Source organism: Cibotium barometz, chromosome 22 (genome assembly GCF_041138505.1).
Source record: "Cibotium barometz isolate CiBa-2024 chromosome 22, ASM4113850v1, whole genome shotgun sequence".
Taxonomy (NCBI): domain Eukaryota; kingdom Viridiplantae; phylum Streptophyta; class Polypodiopsida; order Cyatheales; family Cibotiaceae; genus Cibotium; species Cibotium barometz.
The window spans coordinates 18,390,773-18,402,345 of NC_141067.1; the positions used below are offsets into that span (position 1 = coordinate 18,390,773).

The following is an 11,573-nucleotide window of genomic DNA, read 5'->3' on the forward strand; positions in this document are numbered from 1 at the left end:
CCTTGCTTTTGGTCTTTCCCTCCCCGCTCCGCGCCTCCCCCCGTCCCGCTTCGCCCTCGACTCAGCTTCAGACTCTGATGGAGGCCCCTCCCGCCCCACCACCTCAGAGGGACTCTTTCGCAGCCCCCTCGCCCGTCCCTGAGGATACCCCCATCAGGCTTTCTCTTTCGCCAGAAGAGGAAGCGAGCCTCGCCGCAGAGGTGGAACGCCTCAAGGCACATTCCACCATCTGCCGTATAGTTGGCACCCGCCCCAGCAGAGGGGAGATCTGGGATCTTCTCCAGGCCCGCCTTCTTGCAGCAGATGTGGGCAAGATTCTGGACGTTCAGTTACTGGGCCGCGGCCATTACCAGATTGAGTTTGAGACAGCCCAGAGCGTGGCCCAAGTCCTAGCCATGAGTCCCCTTGACATCAGGGGCGCTCGGGCCTTCTTCAGACATTGGCAACATGGTTTCGACCCAGCAGCGGCCGAACAGGGAGATCGCCTATTCCATGTCACAGTTTGCTTTCCTGGACTTCGCCGCGAGTACCTTCCGCTCCTCTCCAGGATAGGATCATTGGTGGGCTCGGTGCTTGAGACTAGCCCCACATCAGCTTCAGTGGTGGCTAGAGCAGCGGGCCTGCCTTCGATCAGAGTTTTGGTTCCTGACATCTCCTCCCTTCCGAAGGTCATTCAGTTACCTAGGATGGGGGAGGATGGATCGATCACAGAGTGGAGTTTTTCGGGGCTCCCGAACCAGTGTTTTATATGCAGGCAGGTCGGCCACCTGGCCAAAGCCTGCCCTCGCAAGAGACCCCGACCTTCACCGCAGCAGCAGACCTCCGATGGCCCGTCCACAGATGCGGCTCGGCAGGCAGCCTCTGGGACACCTGCTCAGCCCATAGAGACCTCTGATTGGCAGCCTGGACAGGGGCGCCGTAGAGGGAGACAGCCACAGCAGCATGCCCCGAGACCGACGCAGCAGCAAACACAGCCTCAGCATCATTGGGTTCCAGTGAGGAACAGTTTTGCTCCCCTCCAGGAGGAGACCCCAGCGCAGACTGAGGATCAGGAGATGCCAACGCCCCCCCCTCCACCTCCACCTCCACCTCCACCTCCACCTCCACCCCCCCTCCCCCGTCCCCCCCTCGCCTCCTCCCGTTCCCACTTCCGCATTTTCAGCGTCGCCTTCCCCACCCCCTTCTCCCCCCCCTCCTCCCCCTCCGCTCGCCTCAGCTCCCCGGGAGGCACTGGCAGTGCCCTGGCGCTCACCAGTAGTCCGGCGGGCACTGAGCACCGACCTTGCTCGTGTACCGCAGAGGAGACCTACCATGCCGATTCGTGCTTCACGGATATCCTCTATCCGCAATCGGTTGAGTAGTCTCGACACTAGACAGCGCGCTCGGAGGCTTTCGACTACTCTTTTACATGCCTATTTGGAGCGGAGGGCCCCCACGAGCCAGCATCTATCAGAGTTCATGTGGTGATACTTCCGGCCCGAGGGGAGGAGGCACTTGATTCAGCGGTGGCCTTCTCCTTCCCTCTTTGCGGCACTAGCGACCAGGAGTGGACTCTGGATCTTGCTATTAGTATTTTGCAGACACAGGCAGTTGAGTTTTCTCACCATGTGAGCGATTTGGAGATTACAGACATGGTAGGCCGACACTGGGAGTTGGCACATTCCTTTGATACCGGGAGTGCGGATGCCTCCAGGAATCGACACTTGGTGGTTCGCATATTGGCAGACCTAGCGCGAGACCCTGGCTATGTATGCATACATGAGGATTCTTTCTCCGAGCGGGAGGCAGTCGCTATGGGACACAGCCCCACTGGCGCCTGGTACGAGACTCTTGCAGCACAACAGGTGGGCAGATTCGTAGTCGCTCGGATGGGGATTACTCTCCATCCAAGCCGCTTGCGAAGGCCCTCCGTATGGCTGAGACAGCCTCCACCTCAGCAGGTCATCCATGAGGATCATCTCATGGAATGTACAGGGGGCGCACACTATGTACGTTATCGTGGTTGCTTGAGGCAGGAGCTTCAGAGATGCCTGGTTGGGGGTAGTATTGATATTTTGATGATGCAGGAGCACCATTTGAGTGAGAGCAGGATTCGGAGATATGGTTCGGTGATGCCTGGTAGCTGGGACAATTTTTGGTCTGCAGGTTTTGGCCCCTTTGGAGGGCAGGGAGGAGTATGTATGGTCATTGCGGATGCATGGCGGCAGGCCATTGTGGATCGCGGGGTCATTGTGCCTGGTAGAGTGCAGTATGTTATTCTGAGGATGCACGATGAGCACATTGGTGTGCTCAATGTCTATGCGCCCAATCATGCTAGTGCCAGAGCAGAGTTGTGGACCCTTGTTATAGATGCACTGCTGCCCGAGGCCGCACATTGGTGTGTTGGGGGAGACTTCAACATGCTTGAGGACCCGGCCGATAGGGTGGGAGGCAGTCATGTTACAGTGCACGGCACGGAGCTTGCAGCTTGGGAGCGATTTTGAATGACACTGCGGATCACTGATGCATGGCAGCATGAGGCTTTCTCCCATTCTCAGGACAGCCTTAGTTTTTCTCGGTCGGATCGCCGGCAGGGAGAGACTAATTTATCACAGATTGATCGCTTCTATGTGGGCGATAGGGTCGGGGAGCGTGGTGGCTCCGTTGGCATTCTCGCTGGCACCTCTTTCTCAGACCATGCGCCAGTTATTCTCTTGAGGAGAGGACACGGGAGACCAGCTTGCAGTTGAGAATCCCAGAGAGGATACTTACAGACCCGAGTCTTTTTGAGGACATTGAGAGGATATGGCAGGATAGCCAGAGCTCTGACCTGGATGTAGCAGGCCAGTGTGCCCAGGGGCTCATCGAGCTCAGCTCTTTTTTGCACGCTACAGCCTTGACACGGCTAGGAGAGACATGAGAGCGGGAGCGTCGCTTGAGACGTAGCCTTGCTTCGCTCCAGTACCTTTAGGAGCAGCAGCCCACATGTGAGTGGGTGGCGTCCCAGCTGAGCCAGGCACGTCAGGAGGTTCGGAGGCAGAGGAGTAGAGACACGAGTTTTACTATCATCGCCAGGCCTCTCAGTGGACTCAGCTTGGTGATAGAGTGACTGGGGAGTTTTTTGAGATCACCGGACCCCACCATGCTCGAGCAGGAGTACGCCACCTTAGGAGGGAGGACGGATCGTTAGCCACTGAGCCCGAGGAGATTAGAGCTATTGCCACTGAGTTCTACAGAGACTTGCTGTCAGCGGAGCCAGCCACGGAGGCACGTGATGCTTGCAGACAGACTGTGTGGACCCATGTGCAGAGGAGGGTCACAGATCCTATGCGCACAGCTTTGGGTGAGCCCCTTTCAGAGGATGAGCTTGTTGAGGCTTTGAGGGCCCTCCCGCATCATAGTTGCCCTGGGGAGGACGGTTTGACGCTTGCCTTTTTTATGCGCTATTGGGACCTTTTGGGGTCAGGTCTTCGCAGGGGTTTTCAGCATTTTTTGGACACTGGGGTGATGCCACAGTGTTTTTCAGAGGGCTTGATCTTTCTTATCCCCTAGGGGGAGGGAGTGTCAGATGATATTCGGCAGTGGAGGCCTATTACGATCCTCAATACTGTTTACAAGGTCCTAGCCAAGGCCTTGAGTTTGAGGATCCAGCCCTTCCTTGGGGATTTGATTCATGCTACCCAGACAGGCTTTGTCAAGGAGCGCAGTATCCTTGACAACATCTTCACCTTCTGGGAGGCGACGGCCCGAGCTAGGTTTCTCGGCGAGGACTTGGTCGTTATGCTTCTCGATTTTGAGAAGGCATACGATAGAGTCAATTGGGGTTTTCTAGAGGGCACTATGCTTCGCCTGGGTTTTGAGCCAGGCTGGATTCGAGGAGTGGCGGCTCTATATTCCACAGCTCGTAGCTAGGTGTTGATGGCAGGAGAACGGGGGCCGAGTTTTGAGCTGACTAGATCAGTCCGGTCAGGGATGCCCTCTCGCTCCGTTCCTATTTCTTTTCTTTGCAGAGGCTATGAGCATGTATCTGACAGCAGAGGAGGTTGGCTTGAGAGGACTCTAGCTTCCAATCCGGGGTGAGGACTTGCTTGATTCTGAGTTTGCTGATGACACGGGATTGTTTCTGCATGGCAAGGAGGCCAATCTACAGAGGACAGAGCAATCTCTACAGGTTTTTGGTGTGGCTTCGGGAGCATTGATCAATTGGCGCAAGATAGTGGCTTTTTGGATCAGTAGCGCTCCCGCTCTGGCATGGAGCCCAGACCCGGGTTTTAGATGGATTTCTCCTGGCACAGCAGTGCGGTATCTGGGATGCCAGATTGGACTTGATTTGTCACCTGAGCACCAGATCGCCCCGCTTCGTCTGAGCATTCGGAAGAAGCTTCTATATTGGAGTACAGCTTGGCTTTCCTTGGCTGGGAGGGTGGTGGTGACAAATCAGGTGCTTTTAGCGACTATGTGGTATATCACGTCTTGCTGGATTTTCTCGAGCTTTTGCATTAGCTAGGTACAGAGGCTGATCAGGAACTTTCTTTGGTCAGGGTGGGATGGTCAGCCGGCCCAAGCAACGGTTGCTTGGGCAGTTATTACTCTTCCGCTGGCCCAGGGGGGGCTTGGGCATTATAGATCCAGCTGATCAGAGTAGAGCCTTGTTGGGGAAGCTTATTGTTCGGGGGCTGCTTCCAGGCGCTGAGCCTTGGAAGGAGCTTCTTTTTCAGCGGCTGCAGGCTAGAGCTCCCCCAGCAGGGGGCACTTGGGCACCAGAGATACGGTGGATCTTCATAGAGATGAGGAGGACAGGCCTCAGTAGAGGATGGGAGGACAGATTTGCCTTGAGCATCCTGCGAGCTTGGGAGTTGCTGAGACCGGGGCTTTCTCACAGACCTCCCACTTGTGATGAGGAGCGGGCCAGACAGCCGCTCATCTGGAGCCCCGCGGTACGCACAGAGCAGGGTCATATGCTGGGTTCTCGGCATTGGCGGCAAGCCCAGCACGCAGTTTTGGAGATTGGCAGGCCTTCTGTAGTCTCCCGGAGGAGATCCAGGCGGAGAGGCTGAGTCACTTTAGAGGGGGGCTGATTATGAGGGATGACATTCAGGAGGCACTCACTGAGGAGTGGTTCACTCCTTTCGAGCCAGTGTCCCCACGGTGGATGGGAGCCTTTACACAGTTGGAGATCATGATTGCTGTCAGAGCTCGCACTGAGGATGGTAGATGCCTCTACTATGAGATACAGGATGAGGGCAGACTTCAGAGAGTGGAGGCGGAGTCGCCTTTGGTTGCAGAGTGCATCTTTCAGAGGACACGGGTAGTGGCCGCCACTTCTCGGAAGTGGCATATTGATCCAGACCCTGCAGATGTGGACTCTGATTGGCATATGGGTATATGCTACACGCCCCTTGGCCCGGCTCCAGTGGGACCCTGGCAAGTACGAGTGGCATATGGGCATATGCTACACGCCCGGCTCCAGTGGGACCCTGGCAAGTACGAGTGGCATGATCCTTATGCGTCCCCCGAGGCCACAGAGATCACCTTTTTCCAGTACATTGTTCGGTTGGGGAGGCATATTTTGAGTGCGAGGAGGATGGTCTCTCTAGCTGCATCGGAGCATTGGCGGCTACAGGGACTCTCACAGGAGTTCTTGGAGGATTTTTGGACCAGGCTCTGGGCTAGCAGACAGGCACGCAGGATCTCGGCTTTCCAGTGGCTGGTTGCCCACAGGGGCTCTGCAGTTGGCACCTGGCTTGTCTACAGTGGCCTTCCACCGGCCTGCGTCCGATGCGGCCACCCATTGGAGACACAGCGACATTGCCTATGGGACTGTCCACAGGCGCAACAGATTTGGCTGAGGATTCTGCGCATTTTGGCCCCCCTCTCTCCAGAGGGAATGTATACGTAGGGAGCCGTTGCTTGGTCGACTTCGTCAGGGCTAGCTATGGGATACGAGACGGAGCAGTCCAGCCAGGCCATCAGATTCATTGGGGGCCAGCCAGGCCTTGTTCCTTCACCGGATTTCTCGACAGCCGGCTGGACATAGGAGAGGGATTTACGATGGGAGCTCCTCAACAGCCTCACCATATGGTTCACCTGGAGAGCCCGTTGTTTCAGGGCTTTTGAGGGGAGACTGGAGCCACCAGCAGAGACTATTCGGGCTATCTGGCAGGAGTTGATTCACACCCTGCGAGGACAGTATGACCGCATCCGGGGTGACTCGGATCGAGCGATCTTGCGACGCCAAGCTTTCCACACCACTTGGTGCAACGGCCCTTTCTATACTCTACACGCGGGTACCCCCGCTGGCACTACAGGCCACCTGTTTGGATTTTCCCCCCTCCTATTGTATGATATAGCCTCTCAGTTTATTTGTACTTGTCTGCACCTAGGGAGAGTCTCCCTAGCTGCCTTGATTGGTCTCTGCTCTGCCTTCTTATGAGCAAGAGAGGGTTTGTAGTCCATTGGGCTTTTTTATAACTAATGAAAGGATCTTTTCATGGAAAAAAAAAAACTTGTCTTGTGAGGAAATTCATAATGTTTATGTTCTTGAGAAAACATGATATCAGGATGCATCTTATGTATATATTCCCAAACAAGTCTCCATTTGTAAGTGGAACACAAACCCTGTACATTGTATGATACACATTTTCTAGGTGCATTCATCATCATGAATAGGAGAAAAGAGATGGTTAAGTAACCATCATATCTATATCACAAGTCCGGATGCCACCTTTCACAACATCAAACCAGAGCATACCAACATCTATCTTTGTAGAGGTAGATGCAGTACCAGATGAAGCACGTGTCTGTGCAAAGGAAGGATCAGACCAGTGATGGAGGGACCCTCCTATGAGACCTTGCGCACAAATTGGCACAAGATGATGTAGGTACATACATAACTATATCTATTTTTTGGGCACTTCTCGGTTTATGTTGTGTGGACTCTATATTGATCTTTTATTGTTTTCAAAAATAGGTTTCACTAGTTTATACTTCCAATATCAAATGTTGGGTGCAAAGAAGAGAAAGCTCGTGGCTGTATAATCTTTCTGGCAGCGCCCTTATCAAAATCAGGTCTATAGGGGTTTGCCAGCTACCCTTATCAAAACCAGGTCTATGCACATCTGTAGTAGCTTTGTCCTTGGAAGACATTTTTTTGCACTGCTACTTGTTGTGCTTGTTGGGGTGCTAATTGTGGTTGCACAGTGCCTTTTCCTCTAGTCTGTATATCAATCATGGGTCCTGTCTGACCTATCTTAGATGGAGGGGCATTATCATTAACCAACGTTGCCGATGGCAAGGAATCAACAAAAGTGGGCGTAATTTGAGGGTGGGGCTGCCATCTGTGAAGTGTCCAAATTTATGACAGCGAAAACAAGCTCCTGCAAATGCACCCCTTTTAAGCTCAACATTTTTCACCCATATGCACATCATCAACTTCCATACTTATCGATTCAAGGGTTGGTTTATCCTTGTCTCACAAAACACATAACTTATTAGGATTACCCATAGACATTGGGGGGGCAGATAACCGTCCCAATACTTTGTGCTAGATACGGAAGAGCATCACAGAAAATCACAGGGAAGTCAACAACTTCCACCCAAACTAGACAACGATGCCACACAAGTGCCTGATAGTCAGTAATAGGGGTCCAAGGTAGCACATGGACCATCTGCTGACCATAGAACAAAGGAGACTTTTGAAATAACTATTGCTTGAAGTTATACTGTCTGATCACCACTTCATAAAAACCACAGGCTGCAAAGTGAACAGTTTCTACATGTAAACCTGCAAGCATTGTGCTCAACCACTGTCCAACATCCTCTGCAGAGGGCACATGTCCTTGAAAGAAGAGAATTACAGCATGTTCAGGGAACTTTTTTACTTTGGGGAGAATTAAATTCTTCGGGATAGTGCACTTTGGTGTAGGTTTGGGCTTCTCCCACTTTGCATCATAAAGAAACTGCGCAGCAAGATCCTCATGTCTTGGCTTCTTGGAATCTGTGACATCAACAGATTATTCATGTCTTCTCTCATAGTGGATTACCTGTTCTTGCTGTCTCATGGTGTCAAGAGAAAAACCAGCCGCATCCATAACTGATGGAGAGGCTTGGAGAAGATGCTCTCAACAAAAACAGATGAAGCTGAAGATCTGTGAACTAACAGTTAACAGTGCACAGAAAAAGAAAACAGAAGCAGAACAATAAACTCTTGCCAATCTCTCTGTCTCTCTCTCTCACACACACACAAGGCAGCCAAGATGCTGAAGAGAAAGCGACAAGGGAAGCTATGAAACAAGAAGAGGCAGCGGGTAGCAAAAAGAGCAGCAGGCGAGCCTCACACAGACAACAGATGCATAGGCGATTAAGTGAACAGGCAAAACGAATTAGAAGGGGTAGAGCAGGCAAGTGTCTCAGCACACGCGCGCGCGCGCGCACACACACACACACAAAAGGGGGCGAGCAGGTCATCAGGCAAGGAGGTCGAAGCAGACGAGAAGGTCCACAGGCGAGCAGGTCTGCAAGCGAGTAGGTCTGTAGGTGAGAAGGTCCACAGGTCGAGCAGGTCCACAGCCTCCGAGCGTGCGTGCCCCCCCCCCCCCCTCTCTTAAAAAAAAGAAAAAACACACACACACACACACACACTTTTTTTAAAAGTGAAACCACTGCTTCATTAATAAAAGTAATGTACATTTATAGCTGTCCCAGAGTGGGACAGCTATGACTGAGATCAGAAACAATGGAGGAAAAAGGGTCAACATGAACAACAGGAAAAAGTAGCTGATTCCGGACATGGTAGATAGTTCAAAGTGCCCAGAATCCCGTCCAATCTAGAAAGACTCCATAAGTCGACCAAAAAGCCAAAACTGCCTCCCAAAATGTCTGCTTGGAAATCGTGCCGGTAGGTGCCTTGGCTCGAGAGTACCACTGAAGATGGGGCACTGTCTCACGTGGGTGAGAGCATCGCCTACATGAGGCTGAAGCATTGTGTCTACATGCCAAAAGAATCCCCACTGGAAAAACACCGACAATACATCTCCATAGAAACAATCGTTGCTTCAAGGGCAATTTGCTCATCCGGATCCTTCCCAATGCTGCTTTCCACCAAGGCAAGGATTTAGACATCCTCGGTAGATGATTGGCATGCTCATGAATCCAAGGGGGAGGCAAAAGGAGCTTGTATGCCCTAGAAACAACCCCCCCCCCCCCCCACCCCACACACACACACACACATGCGCGCGCCTGCGCGTGCATGCATGCATGGCCATGCGCACACACGGAGGGCCTCTCTCTATGCACATCCCCACCATTTCAATACCTACCAAGGCAACCACACGCTTGACACAATGTGGAATTTCATAGAGTTATTAGAGATGATGTCTGGCAGATATACATCCACAGGACATGGATATTGCGAGAGACCCAACCCCCTAGGATAAGCCCATACCAAGATCAGTTCCTTATACTCACACTAGATGTGTATGTTTGGTTCTCTTCAGTGGAGTCTTCGTTTTTGCAAAAAAGAAACATGGAAATGGAAGGAGTGTTTGTTTTCGTTTTTCCTGGCAATATCAGGGTTTTCTTTGCTATCATTTCAGTCATCGAGTTCTGATAGCTCTTTTCTATGTGATTATAGGGGCATGGTAGAAAAACTGAGTACGGTGGATCTTCGAGGTCTGACACACCAACAGAAACTAGCATTCTGGATCAACATTTATAATGTTTGTATGATGCATGTATGTATGTAGAGACCAGCATTTGCTTCGCCTAGTATGCTTTCTGTACATGCATTTTTATGATACCAGCTGTTAACATTTCGAGTTTTGATGGTGTTGTGTACAGGCATTTTTGGAACATGGAATTCCAAATAGTCCACACAAGGTGGTTGCCTTGATGGGCAAGGTTGGGACAACTTCCCTCCTTTCATGTACTTGTTTCTATGGGTTTGGAGACTAGCTTGGATGGGGTAGATCCCCCACTCAGAGTTGAGTGGTCTTGATAGGGATGATCTTCACAGTCTCTTTGGGCAAGGGAGATCCCTGCCCAAAGAGAACAGGTTGTCATCACAGGGTGTCTCTCCTTCATACCTATGTTAAACCTTCTGAATTGCTTATATGCAGGCAGTAATAAACGTTGGAGGCCATTTTCTTAGTGCTCTGGCCATAGAGCATTTCATTTTGAGGCTACCATCCAACCTCGAAAAGGTGAGTTTCTAGTTATGCTCCATGCTGCCCAGAAGGGGGCGTTGGACACAACAAAAACTACTGTGTTGGGTGTTTTTTTATGGTGTATGAAGTTGCTTTGATTCTTTTCAGAACTTCCTACAGGGTGAGTTGAAAAGCAGAGAGAGAGAAGGTGAGGCAGTAATGCGCAGCACGTATGGATTAGAATGGCCAGAGCCATTGGTGAGCTTTGCCCTTTGCTGTGGCAGTTGGTCATCTCCTGCAGTAAGTATGATCCCCTAAATCTCATCCATTTGAGAACGGAAGCATGTATGAACATGTACATTGTGGTGACAGGTGCGTGTATATACAGCATTGGAGGTGGAGACAGAGCTGGAGTGTGCAAAAACGGAGTACCTGCAAGCAGCAGTGGGGGTGACACCCACAAGCGTGGTGATACCAAAGCTGCTAGACTGGTACATGAGGGATTTTGCTAAGGATGCTGGGTCCTTGGTACAGTGGATCTCTGAGCAGCTACCAAGCTCCCTCAGCAAGCTAGTGCAGAGGTGTCTGGCTAACAGGAGCAGCAAGGCAGTATCAGAGGTGGTGGAAGTGATGCCTTATGACTTCAGTTTCAGATACCTTATTACAATACCACCATTGTAACTTGTGCTACACCCTCCTTTGTACCATTAAAGATAATTAGCTGTGAATCCACCATTGTAACTTGTACTACACCCTCCTTTGTACCATTAAGGATAATTAGCTGTGTGACAGTAATAGGTTCTTGCAATCAGCTGCTTTTGGGTTAATAATCTCATGAAAGACTGAAGATTGAGTCCTCCTAATGTTGTTTGTGGGCCAGAAAACCCTTTCCACAAGAGGCCCGTTGTAGGGCCATGGCTCCTCTTCAGCTCTTTTAACCAAATTGTTAGTTTTACTGTTTTGACACACTGGTAGTTTTAATGTTTGATTATTATTTTTGTATGTTTTGGGTAGCGTGTCCACTCTCGATGTTATTAAAATGTTTATGATAAGTTAGTGAATTTTAACCTTAGGATTGAAGATTTGAATCAATCAAAGGTTGTTAACCTTAGAGTCGTAGCACGGGCTACTTTGTTTGTCCTTTTGTTGACTTTGCACCACCCACCTACATGATAGCAATCATATATTGTTGACTTTGTAAAGCTTCTTGAAAACTTTCTTTGATTGTGATACATAAGATTATCTTAACTTGGTGTGGCACCTACTATACACATGTGCTTTTATTCCAGCTCCACACATTTGTGTATAAATATGAACTAGGCATGATGGCTATAGCATGTTAGATGTAGTAAAATCTTGTAGTACATTGTTGTTAGTACATTTCTTGTTGTGTGTGAGCTATAGATCCTTATACTTGAATTTTTTTTTTCCTTAATTTGTATTTTTTTGTGA

General features: G+C 50.6%; 1 protein-coding gene across 12 annotated transcripts in view; it reads left to right on the top strand.

The window, feature by feature from the left end:
- The window catches only part of LOC147626332 (uncharacterized), a 72,025-nt gene extending 60,936 nt beyond the window's left edge, over window positions 1–11,089 (top strand). For 6 of the 12 annotated variants that reach the window (XM_086816460.1, XM_086816465.1, XM_086816462.1 and 3 more), the window contains exons 8-12: window positions 9,611–9,710; window positions 9,817–9,876; window positions 10,095–10,178; window positions 10,290–10,421; window positions 10,494–11,089. In XM_086816460.1, the coding sequence (XP_086672586.1) occupies window positions 9,611–9,710; window positions 9,817–9,876; window positions 10,095–10,178; window positions 10,290–10,421; window positions 10,494–10,802 (685 nt within the window). In that variant the 3' untranslated portion in view covers window positions 10,803–11,089. The remainder of the gene's footprint in view (window positions 1–9,610; window positions 9,711–9,816; window positions 9,877–10,094; window positions 10,179–10,289; window positions 10,422–10,493) is intronic. The other 6 variants (XM_086816469.1, XM_086816467.1, XM_086816470.1 and 3 more) reach the window with 2 other exon arrangements.
- Window positions 11,090–11,573: the final 484 nt, after the last annotated feature.